At 42.0% G+C, this 24,479-nt stretch overlaps 1 protein-coding gene across 3 annotated transcripts in view; it reads left to right on the plus strand.

Annotated features, from left to right (window-relative positions):
* nedd9 (neural precursor cell expressed, developmentally down-regulated 9) overlaps positions 1–24,479 on the plus strand; it is an 85,562-nt gene that overhangs the window by 26,198 nt on the left and 34,885 nt on the right. For 2 of the 3 annotated variants that reach the window (XM_069913391.1, XM_069913393.1), the window contains exon 2: positions 16,228–16,686. In XM_069913391.1, coding sequence (XP_069769492.1) covers positions 16,228–16,686 — 459 coding nt within the window. Of the gene's footprint in view, positions 1–484; positions 589–16,227; positions 16,687–24,479 lie in introns of all 3 variants that reach the window. The other variant, XM_069913392.1, reaches the window with a different exon arrangement.

A 24,479-nucleotide genomic window follows, 5' to 3' on the forward strand; every position in this document is an offset into this window, starting at 1 on the left:
TTGAACTTACTCTGTAGTTTTTACTTGTTTTAAATTTAAATTTTTAGATTTTTTTTAAAATTACATTTAAAAATTAAGGATTCTGTGTCTAGTGTGCTTCTTTTCATATTAGCATGGTGCTTTTAATTTAAACATTAAAGGTAGGCTTAGTTTATTTTCTTTTTCAATCTTTATTGATTTTTATAATAAATACAAAACAATGAAGAAAAGACCCCACCTAACCTACTCTATTTAAAACAAAAACTACCCCCAAAAAATCAGAGCAGCTTATCCTGAGGTTACATATATTTTGTAGCTTTTGATTTATACCGTGAATCAAAAAACAAAGGTAAGACTATATCTCATCTAGAAGGTGTGTGTACATCTAATCAGATTATAAACATTTACATCAAATAAAAATAAGATATAAAAGGTCGCCATGTATCTTCAAATTTCACCGATGAATCAAATACATGATATCTATTTTTTTTCTGAATTTAAACAGGACATAATATGAGAGAACCACTGTTGGAGGTCTGGAGTCTTTCCATTTGAATAAGATGGCTCTTCTAGCCAACAATGTAGAGAAGGCCACAACCTGTTACACAGGTACAGAAAAACTCCCTATGTCTGGTTCACTAACCCCAAAAAGAGCAATTATTGGATTGGGTTGTAAGCTCTGCCTGAAATACAGTTGAAAAGATATTAAAAACTTCTTTCCAATAGATTTCTAAGGATGAACAAAACCAAAACATGTGTGTCAAAGTAGCAATATCAGATTTGTATCGGTCACAAGTAAGGTTAATATTAGATATTTGCTACAATAAGTTTGTGCAGAATGTTAAGGCACAGTCAATGACAGGACTACTGCACAGCTGGGTACAGAGCATTTGGCCACCAACAGTAGTACATTCAGGAGGAGCTTGATCAAGATAGGTAGCTTTCTTGCTCTTGTATGCTCCACCTGCATTTTATAAAACCCCAAAAATCCTGTATGCTGCTTTTAACCACTTTCAAAACAAAACTTCACACATATACCCCAAAATTCTCTGGTCGTGAACCCCTTTTAGAACTATGCCTTCTAGTTTATATTGCCTATTATTCTTCCAATCAAATTGTAATGCTTCATTTGACACCTGCTCATTTAATCAATCTGTTTGCAATCTATTGCTAATCATCCTTGCTCTTCATCTCCAGATGATATGATGTTCCTCATTTAATAATTCTCGGGTATGTCCTTGCAGAATCCAAGGAAGGTCAGGTAGAAGATTTGAATGCCATATCACTTTTTCTAAAATGCATCACCACAATAAGATGTCATAAATATTCCCACCATTTGATTTAGGCAAAGAATCTTGAGTAATTTTTCCAGATCTTTCAATAGATCCAAGACAAAATGTAGTTCAGCACAACAGCACATTAACAATAGCCTAATTCTCCGATGACAGGGTTGTCAGCTGATATCTTTAGACATTAATCTCTTCCTTCAGTGATAAATGTTCCAAATTAATTTCCTGCAAGAAGATCCAATTTCTTTGACTGATGCGAGGCTTTTGTACAAACATTGTAAGTCATCTTCATTGTGGTCATTCCTTCCAATATGTGTTTAAATGGTATGGATGGATTGCAACTAAAAAGATTACAAAAACACCCTCATAATTACAAGGTCATTAGTACAAATCTTTATATATTGGCCGTGTTGTCATTGAGTTTTCCTGAGGCTGGTAATGCCAGTAAATCCATTTATCAGAGTATTCGAGAGGCATTTTTCAAAAATGCTCTTTCCTTGATCAATTGACCTTTTTAATGTAAACCACAAAAAGCAGAGGCAATGTTTTTTCTGTAGGTCACAGGTTATCTGAAGGTCAAGGAATGGAGTGTTTTATTTGTTCATGATTATTTTTAAAAATCAGTTCGTATTATCGCAATATAATAATACGAAATGGATGTGCTGGTTTCTTTCAACGATTTGGTCAGGCATCATGTTTTGCACAGTGGTGTCTGCAGAATATATCCACCTACTTGGCTACTGTCCTCACATGATCAAGGTGTTCAGCCGAAGTCAGTTTGTAGAATCCCTGTCATCGCTCCAATTTTATCCTTGAGTTCTTATCTTTTAAGGGACTGGCAGATATTGTACTGTCTATAGAACATCATAGAAAACTACAGCAGAGAAACCGAGCCCATAGAGTTGCAGAGGGCATCTGTAAACAGCCCCCCGCCCCCCAAACAACTGGATCCTTGACTTTCTCATCAGAAGACCAGAGTCAATACAAATTAGAAATTTCTCATCATCACTGATTATCAACACAGGTGCATCCCAAGTATGTGTGCTTAGCCCACTGCTCTACTTGTTATACACTCACGACTGTGTGGTCAGGCACAATTCCAATGTTATCTACAAGTTCCCCAGTGACACCACAGTTGTCGGGAGAATCTCAAACAGCAATAAGGAACCGTTCAGGAGGGAGATAGAGCGGCTTATTGAATGGTGTAATGACAACAACCTTTTGCTCAACGTCAGCAAAACTAAAAAGACGATTGTGGACTTCAGGAGGAAGTCAGGGGAACATGACCCAGTCCTCATCGAGGGCTCAGTAGTGGAGAGGGTCAAGAACTTCAAATTCCTGGGTGTCAACATCTCCAAGGATCTGTCCTGGAGCCTCCACATTGATGCAATCACAATGAAGGCTCACCAGCGGCTATACTTTGTGAGGTGTCTGAGGAGATTCAGTATGTCACTGAAGACTCTCATAAACTTCTACAGGTGTACCGTGGAGAGCAATTTGGCTGGTTGCATCACTGCCTGGTATGGTGGCACCAATTTTCAAGACAAGAATAAACTCAAGGGTTGTTAACTCAGCTTACGACATCACAAGCACCAGACCTCACTCCATCAGGGACATCTACATGAGGCGGTGTCTTAAAAAAGCAGCCTCTGTTATCAAAGACCCCTACCACCCAGGCCATGCCCTCTTCACTCTACTACCATCATAAATAAGGTACCGGAGCCTAAAGACGGCCACTCAATGGCACAAGGGCAGCTTCCTCCCGGCTGCCATCAGATTTGTGAATAATCACTGAACCAAAGACACTGCCTGACTTTTCATGCACTTTATTTTAATAATAATGTTGAAATATGCTTCATAATATGAATGTTTACACTCTGACGCTGCCATAAAACACCAAATTTCATGACTTGTTTATGACAATAAATTCTGATTCTGATAGTCTATGCCAAATTATTATTCTGCCTTGTCCCATTGACCTCCCCCCAGACCTTAGCCCTCTGATCCATGTACCCATGCACAATTTTCTTAAATGTCAAAATGGAGCCTGCATTCACCACTTCAGCTGGAAGCTCATTCCACACTCCCACTACTCTCAATATGAAGAATGTTCTCCCTAATGTTCCCCAAAACATCTCACCTTTCACCCTTAACCCAGGTCCTCTACCTCTCATTAACACGCAAAAGTGCTGGAGAAACTCAGCAGATTCTGCAGCAAGCATAGGAATCAAATATGTATAACCAATGTTTCAGTCTTGAGCCTTTTATCAAGGTAGCAGTGAGAAGAGAATATGGGCAGGGTTGGGGTGGGGGAGTCTTCAAGATCAAAAATCCTTTGCTGTCATGACATATTTGTCAACTTTTGCTTGCAATAAAGGCACACAGAGAGGTATCATTAGCCTTGAACCCCGAGCAAGAAAGAAAACCCAAAGAGAGTCACGTCAGAGACACAGTGCCCGCAGGCTCCCTTCCGCACCTACGGACTCCCTCCCCGCACCCAGTGCTCGCGGATTCCTGTCACAGTCACATACTTAACTGTGACGGGAGCAGTGCTGGTCGCTGCTGATGACTTATTCGGGACGAATCACAGGAGTAATAGCGCACATGCATGGGTTAGTTCAGAAGGTTGCATATGTGATGATGGATCTTGGATGCAGGAGGAGGAGATTGAGAGCATTGAGATCACCTGTGTGGTGGAGAGCCAATGAAAAAGTCAAGGGGTTTGTCTTGGTAGTGTTTGGTGGGATAAAGAATTCTGTGTTGTTTCTGAGAGGAATAAAGAGCATTGACTCCATTTTGTACTGAAAAATGAGTGAGTGTATTGTTTAAATTGTATGTAAACTGGGTAAATTACTGCAGCTGCAAGTGGTGACCCCATGGGTTCACAGCACTTTCTAGGAAAAAATGGAAAGCTATAAGGAAAAACCCCTTAAAAGGAGCAGTTGGGGAGGTCAAACTGGAGGTTTATTAATAATGCACCAGTGTGGTTCACGATCCTCGACTCACATTTCTCCGCCCTCAGTATGACAGGACAAAAGACAAAATTCAATCGTGGCTCTTCCTCCAGAGCAGATTGCCTGTGAAGTGGAGAATGTTTTAGATTATCTGGATGATAATCCCCCCCCCCCCCCCCTGTGATAACCTTAAGGCTGCTATTCTGAGGCGTGCTCAGCCATTTTAGGAGGCCCGTATTACCAAGTTGCTAGCTGGCGACAGCCTAGGCCAAAGGAAACCATCACAGATGCTGAGCAGGCGAGCTGGGGTGGGCCATATTGAAGGGGATGTATGGAAGCAGAGCTTCCTCCAATGTTTACCTCGTCGAGTTCAAGAACACTTGGTGAGTGTCTTTCAATCGTCCATCCTCAATGAGTTGGATCATGCCAACTTCGTTATGTCCACGACCTCTGCAATAAAGATAGAAGGATTGGCTACTTCCCCTAGTCAGCAGGAGCAGATGGAGCTGGAACAACTGCTTACTGCACCTTGTCAACTGCCTGCACCTTATCAACTGAAGATAACTGAGTCAGAGCAGCAAATGGCAGCATTGACTACGCGGGCCCAGGCTTTGAGCACCCAACAGAATTCCTCCCATCAGCCCGGTTGGAATCGTGCTGGGTGAGGATGTGATGGAGGCAATGAATGGCATATTTGTTAGAAGCACTAGAAAATCTGATAGTGCTACCTGGTCCTGTCAGCCATCTTGCAACTTCTATGAATGGCAGCTGGGAAATGACCAGAGTCAACTACAGCCCATGGGCTCATCAGCCGCTGTCTTTTCCTCAAATACCACCTCTCGGTTGCTCAATTTCTTGTCGATTCCAGTGCAGAAATTTCTGTGGTCCCTCCGACCCCTGAGGAATGCAGACACCCCAATATGTCATGTGTTTTTTCAGCTGCAAATGATTCTCATATTCAAATATATGGCCAGAGGTCACTCACACTGGACTTTGGACTCAAGAAACCTTTTAACTGGGTTTTCATGGTCGCAAATGTGGCAATTCCATTTTTGGGTTAAAATTTCCTGTCACATTTTTCACTGCTGGTGGATTTAAAGAATTACTGTGTTGTAGCACTTGTATGCAAGTGAGTTGCATTTATCTTCCCTCCAAAGTCATCACCCATCTGATGAGCCTCCAGTTTGGCTCCTGCCCTTTCCAAGCCTTGCTCGAGTGTTTCACTCGCCTAGTGACCCCATGGTATCATCATAGAGACATTAGACATGCAGTAACCCACTACATAGAGACTCCTCTAGTTGTAGCGTGGGCTCTTAGATTACCCCAAACCGTCTTAAAATCACAAAAACGGAATTTGACCACATGCAAAAGCTGGGCATAGTCCGCAGATCTGACAGCTGCTGGGCATCACCATTACAAATGATTCCAAAGAAGTCCCTTGGGGATTGGTGGACTTGTTTTGATTATTTGTCTGACTGATACAACATTCCAAATTTACAAGACTACTCAGCAGACCTCCAAGGCAAACGTGTGTTTGCAAATATAGATCTAGTGCGTGCTCACTATTAGATTCCAGTAGAGCCTTCTGATGTTGCCTAGACAGCAGTCATTACTCCTTTCGACACGTTTGAGTTTCTGTACTGCCTTTCGGTCTGCAGGATGCAGCTCAGACATTCCAGTGATTTATGGACCACGTACTCTCCAGCCTCGATTTTGTATTTGTCTACATCAATGATATTCTTGTAGTGAGTGTGGATGAAGAGAAGCACAAGGACCACCTTACATCACTGTTCCAGAGGTTTGATGAATTTGACATTGTGATCAATCTGAGTAAATGAATTTTTGGTGCTGCTGAACTTATATTTTTGGGACAGAGTTATGCAGCATGGTATCTTGCCCAATTAAATGAAAGTGCATGAAATTCAAGATTTTCCTACACCCATTGCGTTAGCCAGTTATGACATTTTTTTAAGGATGATGAATGAGTTCCTGCTGAATGCAGCAGTGTCTCTATTACCCCTTACCGAACCACTCAAAGGATCCAATAAGTCTGTGTCTAAAAGACCATTGGGTTTGGGAGATGATGCCATTCATGCTTTCAAATATGTGAAAGCTGCACTTGTGAATGCCACAATGTTTATGCACCAGAAGCCCAATGCCTTGCTCACTCCCACCACAGATGCCTTTGTCAGTGTCGTGGGAGCAGTGTTAGAGCAAAGAGTCCATGAGCAGTTCGACCTCTGGCTTTCTTTTCAGCCAAGCTGTCAGAGGCTCACACAAAGTATAGTACATTTGGTCGGGAACTCTTAGCCATCAAACTCTTAGCCATCTATCTCATAGTGAAACATTTCTGGTTTTTTGTTGGAAGGTCACTCTTTCACCATTTATACAGACCACCAGCCTTTTACACATACCATGTGTATTCACCATGGGAAATTTGACATTTGGACTTCATCTTACAATTTTCCTCGGAAATATGGCTCATCTGAGCAAATACTGTTGCTGACACCCTGTCCAGGTGTGACATTGACGCTTTGTGTAAAGCTACAGCCATCAATTTCACTGTTATGGCTCGTGCACAGCACACTGATCCTGAGCTCATCTCGTATCACCAGATCAACACAGGTCTCCACCTACAAGATGTAAGCCAGGATGAATCAGGTAATTCCCCCCCCCCCCCCCCACAGGAAGGACTAGGCATTTTGTGCCGCAGGACATTTTTGAGGTTCTTCATAATCTATCTCATCCTAGTAGAAGAGCATCAATCAAACTAATTACGAATCGTTTTACCTGACCTCACATTAAACAAGATGTTGGATTATGGGCAAGAATCTTCTTGCTGTCTCAACACTCTATACAGTCTCCAGACACACAAAATCCAGACTGGGAGATTTTGGATTCCAGTTTCCATCATGTGCACCTGGTCTTGGTAGGCCTGCTTCCACCATCCAAAGGATATACTTAACTGCTCAAGTGTGAGGACTGGGCTCCCAGGTGGCAGAAGCCCATTTTTGTCAGCGACATCTCTGTGGGCACGATCGCTTGAGCTTTTATAGATCGTTGGGTTCCAATTTTCAGTGTTCCGGGCACCATTACAAGCTCCTAAGGTCTCAGTTTGAGTTGGCATTATTCTAAGCTGTCGCTGATCTTTTGGGCACTACCAGTATTCGGACTACAGGTAACCATCATAGACCAATGGCCTTGTTGAATGTTTCCATCGCCAAATGAAAACAGCGTTGACAGCAGTTAGTGATGCATCCATGTGGAGCGAGCGTTTGCCCATGGTTCTCCTTGGCGAAAAGCAGCAGAGATGGTATATGGCACCACGCTGATTTTTGCCCAGTGAGTTTGTGAATCTGAGCCCAGGGACAGCATGCTATGATTCAGCAAGTTACAGTGACCATCTTCGGGAAAGCATGGGATTGCTCAGACCTACATCTACCTGACTTGCATCACCTGTGGTGTATGCGTTGAATGATTACATTGCTGCACCCATGTGTTCTTTCAACATAATACTGTTGTAGACCACTTCACCACATTTACGATGGGCCCTTTGAAGTCTCACAATGACGCCTAAAGACTTTTCTGATATGCAGAAATGGGAAAACTGACATGGTTTCCATTGAGAGAATGAAACTGGTGTATATCGATGGTCCATGGTCTGCAAGGGTGCCAATGTCGGAGGAACAGTCGCACCCCTGCCAGTCAAAGCATACATCGCCTGCCTTGCAGTATTGTACGAGGTCAGGTCAGACTGTCAGCCCTCCAGATCATTATGTAGCCTTCTTGCTTGGCCCAGAGGCTGATGGCGGTGATGGGGGAGGGGCAGGGGGTGGTTGGTGGGCTGTCACAGTCGCGAGCTTACCCGTGTTGGGAGCAGCACTGACCACCACTGATGTTGTCTTTGGGATATCGCGCAGGAGTGCCAGTGCACATGTGCACATTAGCTCAGAAGGCTGCGTATGCTGTGATAGTTCTCGAATGCAGGAGGAGAAGAGTGAGAGTGTCAAGATCACGAAGAGCCAATGAAAAGGTCAGAGGAGCTTGCCTGGGTGGTGTTTTGTGAGATGAAAAATTCAGTGTTGTGTCTGAGAAGAATAAAAAGGATTCCATTTTAGCCAGAAAAATGAGTAAGTGTATTCTTTAAATTGTGTGTATACTGGGTAAATTACAGCAGCAACACTCCCTCCCGCGCCCAGCGCCTGTGGACCCCTTCCGCACTGAGCGTCACCTCCAATGTTCCCGGACCCTCTGCAGCCACACAGCCTCTGTCTGTTCCAGCTTGTTCCTTCTCTAGACAGAAAAATCCCCAATGAATTTACTGGGGTCTGTTATCCTGCACGGATGCAATTCATGCAATACCAACAATACCAGACTCTTGGTGTTGGAACTGCAGCATTTAATTGAGGTGCACACCAGATTGTAACTGGTCCACATGCATCCAGGAGTTACTTACATGGCAACAGTGGAACACTGGCTGATGCCCCTTAAATCTGGTAGCCACTGTCTACAAAGGTCAGGCAATTGCTTGCCAATCATTGTTTACAGCCATTGTTCATTAAAGAACTTAATAACATGGAGCAAGAGTAGGCCACCTGGCCTGTCATAGCTGCCCCACCTTTCAATAAGAGACTGGCAGATCTAGCCACAGGCCTCACCTTTGCCAATTCCCCATTCCCCTAAAGTCCCTGAGTTTTCAAAAACATAAACACTTCTTTAAACATCCTTAATTATTGAATTTTAACATCTCAAGCTAAATTTATAATCACACATTTCTGCTGAATGTCATCACTTGCAGACCAGACATTTCTGGTTAACCAATCATGGTATAAAACATTTTTTAAGCAATCTGTTCTTTTCCAGCAGTTAAATCGTCTTCCCCTTATTGTTCTGTCCCTCCCTCCACCACTTACACCCTCCCTCCCTCAGGGTGGACAGTGATATAGTCTGGTTTTGTAGCATTGGATACATGGTGCCTGCAGAGTCTTTCATATAGGGAGGTGGAGGTGCTGATGAAGGTAGTGGGTGAGTAGTGAGATGGACTGCTTCTGCCATTTACGCCAGGCTTCTGTGCACTCCCAGTGCATGGGCATGAGGTTCTTAATCCCATTCAGAATGCTCCTCCATTGTAACCAGTCAAGAGTCGGAGGTTCCCTGGAGTCGGTGAGGGTGCGGCATTGTTTCAAGAACGTTTTAAGCATGTCTTTGAATCTGTCCTTTTTGCCAACCCAGGGCATATCATGGGATAGAGTGTCTGTGAGTTTAGTGTGTGCATGTATTAATGGTGCAACTTCATGGGCTGAAGGGCTGTAATGTAATGTTCTATGTTTTACTTTGGGATACTGAGATTCACAAACTAAAGAGATAATTCCCTTCTGCACAGTCAGTGCTAGAGATTTAGTTCAAGTTACAAAAAAGGAAGCCAATTGAAGGAGTTTGAATGGAAATTTTAACCAACTTGATGAAATAAGCATAGCCCTTTTCCACTGGATCCCTGTCCCAGGAATTAACTGGGAATTTACTGGGACAGGGTCCAGTGGAAAAGGAACATTATCCGAACACTGGTGTCAAATGATGTCATTTTACATCGGGAATTAACCAGCTCTACCCCTATTCATATCCCTGGTGTTTACTGATGCCAGCGTGCTGATAAAACTAGTGGAAAAGGGACAGCAGAAAGTCACCAGTTTCTAGTTGAAGGTAGACACTCCTATCCCCCGGGATGAGTGTGTTCGGTGGAAAAGCAATTCGTGTCGCAGTTAAGGGTGGCGCAGTGGAAATGGGCACAAAGAGTTTACTACTCCGGGACACTGCACAGCTAATTAACTGGGATGCCAGTGGAATAGGGGCTTTTGAGTCCTTGCCTCAGCAATGTATTTAAAAACTGTCCGCTGCCCCTCCTACCTCTGATGTGTAACTTATGATCAAACACTGAGATTTAACTAAACTCCGAAACCAATGAGAATCCCTTTTTCTTAATGTGAGGACAGTAGGTTTTTTTTGCATCTGTGAAGCATAATTTATTTTTAGGATGTGGAGCAATATTTAAAGTTCTGGAGAACTGGCTTGGTGGTGAGAAAGGCTTGGGCTGGATTGGATGGGTTGTAACTCGTGGAAAGATCAGCACCCCATCCTGTGTACTCCCCTTCTATTGAGGTGGTATTTTCCACGATTATGTTAACTTAGAAATCTTACTTGGCAAGAGTTAACTTTTGTCTTTTTGGAGAAAGCTCTCCATGAAATGCCCAAGCATAATGTCCATGAGAATAATGTGAGCGCAGCAAGTTGTCAGTGCACTTGAACTATTCAGCAGTGTGGGATACTTGTGGAGCAGTTGTCAGATCAAAGGCAGAGAGAAATATGATCGTAATAGGGGATTAATATGGAACATTTCCTGAAAGATGAGGAACCTGCTGAGACTATGAAGCCTCACAATGAATTCAATGCTCGCGCTTCCTAGAAGCATGCTTCTCTGCATTGCCACCCTCGATCTGATGGGTTATAATCTTACTTGCTGCAGTCGGTAATTTGGTCTTGTTCTCTTGATTTAAATTGAGTCGTGTTAAAAATGCCACCATCTACAGTTGCTTGTTAATTGCCTAATTCAAACATGTATTTTCTTAAGCAAGATTCAATTCAACGAAGGTTGTCTGTTATTTTCTCTGGTTAAATTGCTGGTGATTTGTGACATTTGCACTTAAATTTCTTGCTTACAATTGAACCTTTATTGCACTGCAAGAATTTTTAAATACATTTTGAGAGTGCATATATTAAGAACCAAGAGAACTGACGTTCCAATATGTATTGATTAATGTAAAGAAAAAGGGTACTTCAATCCATGATGTTGTGCTGACCTATTTAAACTTACTCTAAAGTAACTAAACCTTCCCTACCTCATAACCCACTTATGCTTTCTTCCATATGCCTTTCTAAGAATCTTTTAAATGTCTCTATTGTACCAGCCTCCACCACCACCACTGGCAACACAAAACTCACTCCTAACAACCCCCCCCTAAACTTTCCTCCCTCATCTTGTACAGAGGTCCTTTGGTGTTTGCTACTCTCGCCCCAAAAAAAGAGGTGCTGGTTGTCCTCTTATAATCTTGTAGATCTCTTTCTTGTAGATTTCATTCCAAGGAGAAAAGCCATTGTTTTGTTAACCTTGCCTTATAAGACATGTTCTCCAATCCAGACAACATCCTAGTAAATCTCCTCTCTACCTTCTCCATAGCATCCACATCCTTCCTGTAATGAGACAACAAGAACTGAAAACAAATACAATATTCCATTTCTTTTTCAATTTTTTTATTGGTTTTAAAATGTGCAAAATGTTAAGATAGGCACATATAATAATGATAAAATAAATTACTATCAAATTGCAAATACCAAACAACAGTAAAGAAGGTTCACATGAATCCATGCTATTAAATGGAAAGAAAAAAAATGAAAAAGAAGAAAAAAAGACACATGCTCCTAATCTAAAAATCAAACCCCACCCTATGAGATGTACTGGCCAAATTAAAGAGTCCACCACTGATAGTAATATTTATGGGGTCATGAGGGGAAAAAAGGAGACCAAAATATTCCAAATGTGGTTTAACCAGAGTTTTATGGAGCTGCAACATAACCTCATGGCTCTTGAACTCAATCCCCCAACTAATGAAGGCCAGCATACCATCGCTCCCTTCTGCTTAGAGATGAGGGTGTTGATGTGTTGTTTACTTCCAGTGGGTCCAGACCCAGTCAGTCCCATAGAGTCAAGTGAAACTCAGCTGATAAGCCGACACTTTCAGGAATTTTATTTGTCTCAAGGCCACGAATAAAACTGTTGAGTTCCTCCAGGATCAGTTGAGGCTCAGACTCTCCCACTCACTGACCTCGGTTGTGGAAGAAAAGAATTTCCAAATGCCTGTGCAATCTGTGGCCATTTTGTCATACAGAGCAGCTTAGAAGGATTTGCAGATTTGCGTGTTGGAATGTCTCACATACCCCGTCGCTGTATCTAGTCCAAGTTCCAAAAGAAGGCTGTAATTACACTAGATACTGAAACCATAGTACCTCGTCAATACTCCTAAAGGTTGGCTAATATTTAAGTGGAATCATTTTCTTTAAGTACAGCAATCAAGAGCCATTTGTACAGGGTGTGACCCACAGGCACATTGACGTTTGATGGTTGTCTTCAACATTTCTGCCAATGAATGTGCTCCCCTCTTTGTGAGTTTAGTCAAGACTTGCTGTAATTACTTAATGTTCAAAGGCAGAAAATGAACTTCGACTGAGAAAGGAAAACCTGTGTTTGTACAATACGAAATAAAATGCAGGAAAGGCAGCATCTTTTAGTTAACTTTACAAGTGAAAGAGAGAAAATATGTTGCTATTTGTTAATGGTGTTGGAGCAGTGTTTGCAGTTGATTGATTTAGCCTTATGAAAGATTTAGAATGAGATGGAACAGTATAAGCAACACTTTTTAAATTTTTTACAATATTTAGACCTTTTTGAAATTATCATCCCTACCAAGGATGAACTTCAGGCCATCTGTCCTGGAGGGCCATTAGTGAACCTGCAGACACCACATAGGTGACTCAGGCATTCATCTTCATCAAAGTCAGACCAACTACCTGCTGCCAGGATCTGTGAATAGCCACCTTGGTCAGGCATGGGAGCACATCAGCAAGCAAGTTCCCACCACTCCTAAAACAACTGAAACTCTTTGGAGAAAATTACATATCATTTAAGAAATAAATATTCTACTTTCTTACAAATTTGGAGCCCTTGTATCCAAAGTTTAGGGATAAATATGTAAAAATGTATTCCTGGCCTTTTAAGGCCTGTAATAATCTTCTTCCCTAAAGCTGCTATATAAATACTGTAAGATCTCAATGTGTGAGCCAATCCTTTGTGCAATATAGAATAATATTCTCTATTTTATTTTTTTCTATAATTTTTTCCCTATAACTATTTCTATTTTATGATTTTTAGTGGGGAGGGTATAAGAGGAAGAGGAGGGGAGGGAGGGCAAGGTGGGGGATAAAATCACCATGTAATCTCCAGTTTCAAATCTAATCAAATTTTGCTTATGTAAAAGTATATAATTACATGGATGGAAAATTTTAAATAAAATATTAAAAAAAACAACTGAAACTCTCCACAATGGAGTCAAAAATCAGAATAATGGAGTGCAATTAGAAATTAAAGAGCAGGTGCTTCACCCACTCTAAAGGAGGCTGCCTTTTCTCACATTCAATGAAATGTGAAGCAGTCTGGGAGTCCATAAAACTACCCTGTGTGATGCCCACCACTCCAGATCCCTGATGTAAAGTGGAAAGTCTTTTGCATTGGAGGATCTCTGTAGTACATCCTACTCTCTGCCAAGTGTCAGAAAGGACCAGGACAGCATACCCAAATAGCAGGAAAGAGTGAGAAAGTGGATAATGGGAGTATTGGCAATGAATGAGTAGATACTGCAGCAATGGTATGAAGGAGGAAGTTGGTGAACAGTACTTGAAGGAGCATTTTTTTGTACAAGGGGCCTTATGGACCTAACAAGGCCACATTGGATACTTGTGGCAGTTGTGGCCAGGCAAGTCCTCAGATTTATTTATTGTCATGTGTACTGAGGCCCCATGAGAAAGTTCGCTTTGCAAGTCAACAGCTAGTCAGAGAGAGATTGGTTTATACAAAGCAAAAGCAAATTATTTTACAAGTGTGATGTCTGTTCAGGAGTCTGGCAATGACGGGAAAGAAAGAGTCCTTGAATCTGATGATGTGTGATCTCATACTCGTGGATATTCTTCCATAAAGGAAGGAGGTGAAGGGAGGTTTTTTTTATTCAGGTAGTGGGAGTTGTAGATGGATTCAATAAAGGTGGATGACCTGACCCACATTCACAATCCACTGCAGCTTCTTGTCTTGGGTGGAGCATTTTCCATCCCATGCAGTGATGCACCCTGATAGGATGTTCTTCGTGGAAAGGGTGGGCCTGTTGGCAAGCCTGCAATGTTAGTAAAGCCCCAGACTGCTGCTGTTTACCATAAGCTTTGAAAGTGAAAATGACCAACTCAGTTCCATGACAACACCCAACTGTTGTGTCAACTTCATACTGCCTCCGTGTACTGTATCAGTGTTGCTCCAAGCCAAGAGTTACATCCATCAATCGCGCAGTAGCATGCAGCACTGTCTAATCAAACAACTCCAATTCCTGCCAGACTGAACCTATTGTTTAGTCCAGTCTCAGCTAACCAATCAACCTCTGTGGAGTTTACCTGTGGTCTTTGGCAACTCAAGGGACTGCCTCATGTCCAGGAACCTTAACGTTGTTGCAGAAGCCAGCTTTGCTAACTAATGGCAGTGCCTTTCAAAGGCTGAGGGATGCATGGAAAATCACACTGAGCTATCTATCCCTTTCCAAAATGAACTTCTTTTGAAGGTTCAAGGTTGTACACTCTTTGTAATGTTCTTAGTTTGCTCAGTCACCTGAACCCGTAGGGTAGCAGACTGTTGATCTTGTACTACAAGGTCAGATGATAATGGACATGGCTGAGTATGGGTTTACTCTCCATGTCAAAAATGTGTCAACTGATTATTCAATGCTTGGCCAACTTAAGACAATGTTTTATTCTGATAAGTATGTCTCCCTGATGATATTATGTATTCTGACAATAAATTTGCACTTTGATCCTGATAAGTACATCATCCTGATATGTACATCCTGATAAGCCACCCACCATAATACAGCATCTCTGTATTATGTCCATTGACCAATACCAGTCGACCCCCATGCTTCTGAGGGCATCCACCTCCCTCCTACCCATTCTGTGAAAGCTTGGGTCCCAATGACAAAACTTTTTAATGCACACAAATGAGATCAATGGAATTTGTTACATCATCAGTGATTACATGAACTAATCACCATGTTCGCGCTTCAACACCAGAAGGCACACGGACTTGATCACAGATCCCAGGTGCCTCTGTGTAGACCCTTTAAGCAATGAGACTAAGTGAATGCTCTAACATGATGGTTCGTTGACTGCAGACCCCTCTTGGGGTCAGTATCACAGTCCTGCACCTCGCTTGCATCTTTCTCACACAAACATGGAAGCAGTAGTGCCCTCCAAAGAAACAATTCTCACCCTGTAGTCCATAGACCAGCGTGGGGTCCCAGATGATGTAATAAACAAGTAACAAGCAAGATAAACGCATTTTTTTAAAAATCAAATTCTCAAAACATTTTCTGACCAAATATCCCATTAATGGTCTGAGAAGGGGCTTGAGCTGGTCAGCCCCAGCATTCTCCCCCCCCCCCCACACACACACACACACACACACACACACACACACACACACACAGGTGGCTGTGAGTTTGTTAGAGATGGTCCATGGTTAAGTGAATAAATACTTCAGGTTGTCTGATGGTGATACTCAAAAATTCTGGAGAAACTCAGCAGGTCACTCAACATCTCTTTGAAGTAAAAGGTAATCAACATTTCAGGGATGAGCCTTTTGTCAGGAATGTCCATTCTCGATTAAGGACCGAGGCCCAATATATCGACTGCCTTTGACTTCCTCTGGATGCTGCGTGACCTGCTAAGTTTTTCTAGCAGTGAACCCTGGTATCTGCAGTTTTTTTACCTGTCTGTGGGTGAGGCAAGTTGAGAGCCTCTACTCTGGATCAGTGCAGGTGGTGCATTAGGACACTTACAGCTGTACTGTAGCTTGGTTTCCTTTCCCTCAGCATGGTTTCCTTGGCCTCAGCAGGACACACAGTGTTTTTAATGTAGCAAAGATATGTGCCCAAAACTTCAGGCCTGATCTCTTTGTCGAGGTAAGGTATTACTTTACCATACCTTATTATCTTTTTGTTCATTGTCGTTTACCTTGAACCTTTGATCAAGTTACAATGAAGGCCACAGGTATTTGGGGCAGAATGGGATGGAGACTTCAAGCAATAAATTAGACACCTGTGTTCCCATCATTAAAACACTGCTGTTTTCTCTCTTATCTCCAGAATCACATGGCCAAGGCTTTGTACGACAATGTACCCGAATCGGCAGAGGAGCTATCTTTCCGCAAGGGTGATATATTGATGGTGATTGAACAGAACACCGGTGGGTTGGAAGGATGGTGGCTTTGCTCATTGCATGGACGCCAAGGGATTGCGCCTGGCAACCGGCTCAAACTTCTGGTTGGACCTATTTATGACAGCTCTCTGAATGAGCCATCTGTGGAAATGCAGCACTCGCAAGGTGCCTATCAGGTTCCCACAAGCCTGCAGAGCTCTACCAGCTGTGGGAGTCCTTTCCGAGATCCTATTTACCAAGTGCCTCCTTCGTATGCGAGCCAGAGCATTTACCAAGTGCCCTCCACTATGTCAAGCCTTGCGCCACAAGGTCATGAGACCTACCATGTGCCACCATCCATACAGAGGAGTGCCTGGGGAGCCGAGGGTGTCCCAGCCACAAGTAAGGTAGGTCGTGCATTAATCTTACAACTTGTCTCACGTCATGGGGTTCTCAACTCGTTTGTGCTGCCACAAAGAAATGTGAAGTCCAGTTTTGTTACTGCTCTGGCACTAAGCTCAATCTAATTGAAGGAGGAGTCAGCTCGTAAGCAGTTTGTGGGTTTGTTGCATTTTCAGCACGCTCTGTAGGAACTTGTCAAATTATCGACATGTAACATGCAAGAGGATACCGAGAGGGGCTGAAAATTTCTTGATCACGTTGTTGGTTCGGATCTGGAGCTCGGGTTTGGTTTGGACTGAAGGCTGTGTGGCTGTGGGAGCACTGGAGGTGAAGCCAATGGTCATTTAGTGATTCTTTTGCTTTCTCTGACTGTAAGGGGTGCTTGGCAAATTCTGCCGATAGTGAATGTTTGTCTGTCTTACAGTGGAATAAAGGAAATTTTGTGTAATAATACACTTGTTTTATGACATGACAATAAAGGGATTTTGAGGCAAGTGTGCTACCCTATCTTCATAATAGAAGCATAAAATGCGGAAAAGCGTTCAGCAGGTCAGACAGCATCTGTGTTGAAGAGAAACTATAAATATTTTAGGTTGAAGACGCTCCATCTGATAGGTCTGCTGGGCTTCACTGTTGAGACTCGCTGAGCAGATGGAATCTTAGATAATTTTATTCCTGGTAATTCCATTGAGTGTAACTTCTAAGCTTCATATTTTGCTGAAGGGCTGGTGGATCACTTTCCGAGCTTTTGCATAGAGTGAAGTGTGTGCACCTTCAAACTACGGTAAGCAGCTTCACAGCTGTTATTTTCCTTTGTGCACACAGGATCATTTGAGGCGAGTGGAAAAGTTGGGTCACGGATTGCAATGGTGATTGGATGTGGGAAATGGCAAGGCCGGATTTTACAGGTGGTAGTACTTAGCACAGGTTGCAGCTCCCATGTTTCAAAGCAGGAGGAGCACCAGCCAATTTGCCACATAGGAACGCCAAATTAAAATGGTGGTGTGATTTGTACAGAATTTGAGCAGACAGCAAACGGTCTGATCAGGAAATGCTTGGCTGGAAAGTATCACTTACTGTTTGCATTCAGTTTATATTGGCAGAAAGATCAGACATTTTTCTTGCAGAGCCAACCGCTCCTTCTGAATTTATTCCCTGGAGCCTGTGCTGATAATTAGAACTCGCTCCTACTGAAGCTTAACCAGAGAGACTAGCACCTTCCTGCCTTAACCTGAGATTGTTATCTTCTCCAAGCTTAGCATTTCTTGCAAAGTAGAAAGCAGATTTCTAATTGTTCATGTCTGGAGATTTTGATTTTATTTCCCCATTTATGTTATCAGATAGAAAGGTTCTGCGTTTGGGAGAGAACTTTTTAAGCAAAGTAGCTTCAGCCAATTCAATTATCCAGTTGTACACTCCAAGTGTAGAGCACAGCATTGACACGGTGACCTTGCAATCAGTGAAATATTTTGGAATGCACACATGGATTTCCTCATTGTGTTCCCACAGGGAAAAGCTTCATTGAGCCTTGCCAATTTCACAGTACAGGTACCCCCTGACTTACGACTGTAATTCAGACTGAAGGATCAGTCGTATCTCAGAATGGAGTATATTTGCTAAAAAAAATAGAGAAAAAATATAAACTATACAGTTTATGTTGCAGTAGTCAAACTATAACAGGGATACAGGGCATGTAAGAGCCTAATTGTGAGTATTTACCTTGTTAGTTGGTGTCCCGCATTCTGTAGGCTGGGCGTAGCCATCTTGATTCTTGTGCACATGTGCGAATCTCCATTTGACGCATGCGTGGTGGGTTTACGTGTTAGAGATGGATTGGCACATGCATGAGTTGAGTACCCTAACAATAGTGAGTTCACGCCCTTAACCCACCACGCATGCGCCAACCGAAGACTTGAGCATGCACACAGGAATCAAGATGCCTACAGACCCCGGGTCACCACCTAACAAAGTAAGTATGCACATTTTGACACTTACATGCCCTATATCCTTGTTATAGTTTATCAATTTTTTTAACAAATTTTTGGGTGTATGTGCAGATGGACGTAAGTCACATAGGTAGCAAGTCAGTGAGAACCTGCAATTAGTTTGTAGAGAAAAAAGAAAATCAACTGAGGGAAAATATTAAATCAATATTCTTTTTTCCCTAATGTTCGTCCTGACTAATGAGTAGCATTCATCCTGCTGAATTCCCTCAGAGGGAACTTCATATTTATTTTCAAAGTACATACATGACATGACAACATATACAACCTTGACATTCTTTTTACTGCGGCCGAGGCAGAATTACCACTTATCGGTAGTGCAAAAAACTGACTCAATGCATAAATGTAAGCAAATAAAGAAATGTAAACAAATTGTGCAATATAGAGAAAGAAAAAAAATCAATAAATTTGGCGGCAATGCAATCTATAAATTTGCCAATGACACCACAATTGTTGCTGGAATAACAGGGAATGGATGAATCAGAATGTAGGATGGAAACTGTGTGATACTGGAGCAACAATGTTACACTCAATATCACCAAGACCAAGGAACCTATTGTAGACTTTAGCAAGAGGAGTACGAGTGACCACACACCTGTCTTTGTTGAGGTAAGTGTGAGAAGGCACACCAACATCTTGACTCCCTAAGAAGTCTGAGGAGATTTGGCATGTTGGACATGCTAATGAACTTCTACAGGTGGACTGTGAAAACTGGCTGCATCGCTGATTTGGAAACTGATGTGGCCAGGAATGCAGAAGGCTACAGGAAGTCTCAAACCATGCCAAGTCCATCACGGACACCAACTTCCTGTCAAATGAAAGCATTGATGTGAGATGTTGCCTCAAAAAGACAGCTGACATTATAAAGGATTATGACCCTGGTCATTATCTCTTCTCACTGCTACCTTCAGGCAGAAGCCCACCACCTCCAGGTTCAGAAACAAGTTTTAACCAAGCTCATGAACCTCTCCATACTACCCTGCCCCTTACCATTAACTAACCCAGCACCACCAAAAAAATCTGTCTGCACTACAGAAAAGTCTCTTTACTTGTATGTTGCAAATGTGAATTTTTTTAATCTATCCTTTAATATCTATGACTCTTTTGTGGTAATTTAAATGTTTACAATTGTAGTTAGTGTATCTTACATACTTGTATGGCTGAAGCAAGTAAGAATCTTGCATCTGTGCCTATGACAGTAAACTTGCACTGAACGTTGAACACTCGAGTGTTCAAGTTGACACGTTGCAGTTTTAAGGGGAAGTGGGATGGTTTCTTTCTGTTGAGAGAGTAAACGAAGGACCTCCTGCTGAGAGAATAAACAGAGGACTTCTTGCTCCAGAAATTGAAAGGAGTAAACTAATTTGATGATGTCCACATGTCCCAACCACTACTGATACCTTCACCAAATTGAACTGTACTCTAGCTGCTTCCCATGTTGTGGTCGTGGTTACACTCACTCTGAGACTATGAAGGGCAAGGCAGATCCAAAGTCCCACTATATCTTGTGGACTCTGACATGAAAATTTTTTCTGTTTTGCAATCTGCTGTGCCTCAGCAACTACACTGGTTCAACAATCTTTGCAACTCCTCTCTTTAACCTACTCAGTTCTGTTTTGTAAATCAGCACCCTTGGTGCTTTGGGCTTGCAGCTGTGAAAAATGGTGTTGAGCTGTCAATCACTTGAAATCCTTCTTGTATTTTTCTCCGTGATTTGAGACATTTCATTTTCTCTTTTGCTGGCTTGCCCTTGAAGAAAAGCAAGTTTTATATATACTGACCAGAACATTTATTTAGATGTTCCATTTCTGCTTATTGTGTGAGAGACTATTCATGTTAGAACTTTGCTACTTGTAATCTGTTCATTTGCTGAATTAATTTAAACGGGCATGCTTAACTAATGCAAGGGATGAACATATTTAGTTGCAGAACTGTACAACAAGGCTGCTCCAGCACCATTTATGATGAATGATGCCTTGAAATTAGACTGATTAGCACTCATTTTTTATTCATAAGAAAATCATCCACCAGTTGATTTAATCTGAAGTAGGTTGCCTTAGTCAATCTTTCTGGGGAATGAGACACCTGTTTTTTTTACAATTATGGACCCCTTTCCCAAGCGAGGGTGCAGAATCATTGAATAGGTGCAGGAGAAGGCCATTCAGCCCTTTGAGCCTTCACCATCATCCAATATAATTGTGGCTGTTCTTGAGACATCCGGTCCCTATTCCTGCTTTCTCTCCATCCTCCATTGATCCCTTTAGACAATAGAGCCACATCTAATTTCCTCTAACAAACTAAGCCTCAACAACTTTCTTTGGCAGTGGGTTGTACAAGTTCACATATCTCTGAGTGAAGCAGTTTCTCCTCAACTCAGACGTAAATGCCTTCCCCGTTAAACTCAGACTGTGACTCCTTGTACTGGAGTTTCCCAGCATCGGGGACATACTTGCTGTAGAGGAAATGCAAATTGATTTCAGATGTGGTGGAAATTGAGAGATTGAGTGGGCTACCTTCTGTACTCTAAAGTTTGAAAGAATGAGAGATGATCCCATTACCATGTGCAAAATATCTGGAGATCTTCACAAAATGGATCTGGGAAGGATATCTTATTTCTCTGGCTTGTATTCTCGAAGTAAGGTTAGGCGATTTAGGACAGAGGTGAGGAAGATTTTTTTTCAGACGGTGTTAGAACACTGGGGACACACACTCACAGAGCAGAGATGGTGCATTTCTGGGTATGAAGAGTGAAAGGGATATAGAAGGGAAATTAAGTGATGGTCAGGATTTTATCAAATGGACAGATTTAAAGGGCCAGCTGGCTTGCTCCTTGTGTTTCATGTGCTTTTGTACTCTTGCATTTTGGCATTTGAATTTCAAGGTGCTATTCACAGTAGTGCACCTGGTAATTTTTTGGCATTGGACATTCAGCTAATGTCATCATGAACACGGTTTAGTCCTTGTTGGATTCAGTGGATGAAGGATCATTTAAGGCAGGGGTGTCAAACTCAAATTCACGGAGGGCCAAAATTAAAAACTTGGACTAAGTCGAGGGCCGAACTAAATATTTATTGAAAATTTTCAACAACATCTGCATGTTTTCTCTTCTTTCAACATATGTAATGTTAAACTTTAGGATATAACTTTAGGAGGATAATGTTACAGGTCAGGAGTAGGTAGCTCAAGTTCACCCTTTGCTTGACCTGAGGGAAACATATTTGGTCCCTGTGGAGATGTAGTCAGCATTCACAGGCTGTGTCCATTTTGGCCTGCATCAGGACTCAGCATTTCCTGCTCACTTCTCAGGCTCTAGGCCTCTATTCACCCTCGACCCACCATCCCTCTACCTGACCAGTCCTTTACCCAACCTCTACTCACCCCTCACTCCACTCGCGCTGCCTCTACCCACCCCATCCTATACACGCCCCTCTACTGCCTCTCCCCTCAACCTGTTCCTCCCTCTACCCGTCTCTCACCCTCTAATCACCCCTCCCCTACTCGCCCTGCCCCTCCCCTTTTACCTCTTCCCTATCCACCCCTCCTTCTACTCATCCCTCCCTCTAACTGCCCCTTGTACCACCATAACTTCCCCTGCCCATTACTCCTCACCTACACCCTCTGCCCACCCCTGCTTACCCACCCACTCAGGCCCAGTGTGCTGCCAATCAGCCTTTGCGGACAGCCATCTTCTCTCGCTTCACATGCAGGGCCGAACCAGCTGTCCCTGGGGTCCGCGCAGGTGCAAGCGCTGAAGGCCGTGGCGACCGGGAGAAGTGCGCTCGCGCTGTGGAAGGGCCGTCCGGTGCCAGTCGCGCGGGGCTTGCACTGCCCGGGGGCCATGCGCAGCCTGCCATGCCCGTCGCGCCGACAGAAAATCACAGGCGCTCGCCAATCCGCCGCACTGCTCAACAGATGGGAGAAGTGAATGGTTGTGTGGGGAGCCTTCCAACTGGCTTGCCGACTGATGACATCGACAGACTTCTCGTGTTACAATTTCTCGTGTTACAATAGGGAAGGATGTGCAATGAAGGGGGAGGATGGTGGGGGTGACATTACCAAAAAACAGCATCGGCTCTCGCTGCAGGGAGGGCCACCTCTAATACATTTTTGAAATGATCTTGCGGGCCAAATATAATTATTGGCCCGCGGGCCAGAGTTTGACATGTGTGATTTAAGGTGTCAAGAGACAGGCTCCCACCTCAACAATACATTGGCCACCTAATTTGTTGAGCCCAGTTCTATTGGACACCACAGGTCCCCCAAATTTCAAACAACTTTGTGGCCAATTTCAGAATCTTTTTTTTAAATTTTTTATTTTTCACACCATAAACCACATTGACCATGATACATACTTTTTCCTTTTCAAATATATACAGTGCCATTTTCTCCCCCCCCCTCCCTCCTCCCATCCCACCCTCCCTACCTCCCCCCACCATCCATTTAAAGTACAAAATCTAGGATACATTAAACCAGTCAAACAATGTTGTCATTCAATAAAAATAAACAAGAAATTCCACTGAGTCAATTCTTTTCATTTCCTTCTCCTTTCGTTAATTTAGGTAGTGAATGTCCCTGGTAGATTTTCTCTATTGTGTTTCATGTAAGGCTCCCATATTTGTTCAAATATTTCAATATTATTTCTTAAACTATATGTTATTTTTTCTAATGGAATACATTTATTCATTTCTATATACCATTGTTGTATTTTCAAATTATCTTCCAATTTCCAGGTTGACATAATACATTTTTTTGCTACAGCTAGAGCTATCTTAAATCTTTTTTGTGCACCATCCAAATCAATTCCAAATTCTTTGTTTTTTATGTTACTTAGGAGGAAGATCTCTGGATTTTTTGGTATATTGTTTTCTGTAATTTTATTTAATATTTGGTTTAGATCTTCCCAAAATTTTTCTACTTTCTCACATGTCCAGATTGCATGAATTGTTGTTCCCATTTCTTTTTTACATCGAAAACATCTATCAGATACTGTTGGGTCCCATTTATTTAACTTTTGAGGTGTAATGTATAGCCTGTGTATCCAGTTATATTGTATCATACGTAACCTCGTATTTATTGTATTTCTCTTCGTTCCAGAACATAACTTCTCCCATGTTTCCTTTTTTATCTTTATATTTAAATCTTGTTCCCATTTTTGTTTAGTTTTACCATTTGTTTCCTCATTCTCCTTTTCTTGCAGTTTAATATACATATTTGTTATAAATCTTTTGATTATCATTGTATCTGTAATCACATATTCAAAGTTACTTCCCTCTGGTAACCTCAGACTGCTTCCTAATTTGTCCTTCAAGTAGGATCTCAATTGGTAATATGCCAGCACTGTATCTTGAGTTATATTGTATTTATCTTTCATTTGTTCAAAGGATAATAATCTATTTCCTGAAAAACAATTTTCTATTCTTTTGATCCCTTTTTTCTCCCATTCTCTAAAGGAAAGGTTATCTATTGTAAAAGGGAGTAACTGATTTTGCGTCAATATTAGTTTTGGTAATTGGTAATTTGTTTTATTCCTTTCTACATGAATCTTTTTCCAAATATTGAGTAGATGATGTAATACTGGAGAACTTCTATGTTGTACCAATTTTTCATCCCATTTATATAATATGTGTTCAGGTATCTTTTCCCCTATTTTATCTAATTCTAATCTAGTCCAATCTGGCTTTTCCCTTGTTTGATAAAAATCTGATAGGTATCTTAATTATGCGGCTCTATAATAATTTTTTTAAGTTTGGCAGTTGTAAACTTCCTTGTTTATACCATTCTGTTAATTTATCTAG

Source organism: Narcine bancroftii, chromosome 1 (assembly GCF_036971445.1).
Source record: "Narcine bancroftii isolate sNarBan1 chromosome 1, sNarBan1.hap1, whole genome shotgun sequence".
In the NCBI taxonomy this organism is placed as follows: Eukaryota; Metazoa; Chordata; class Chondrichthyes; order Torpediniformes; family Narcinidae; genus Narcine; species Narcine bancroftii.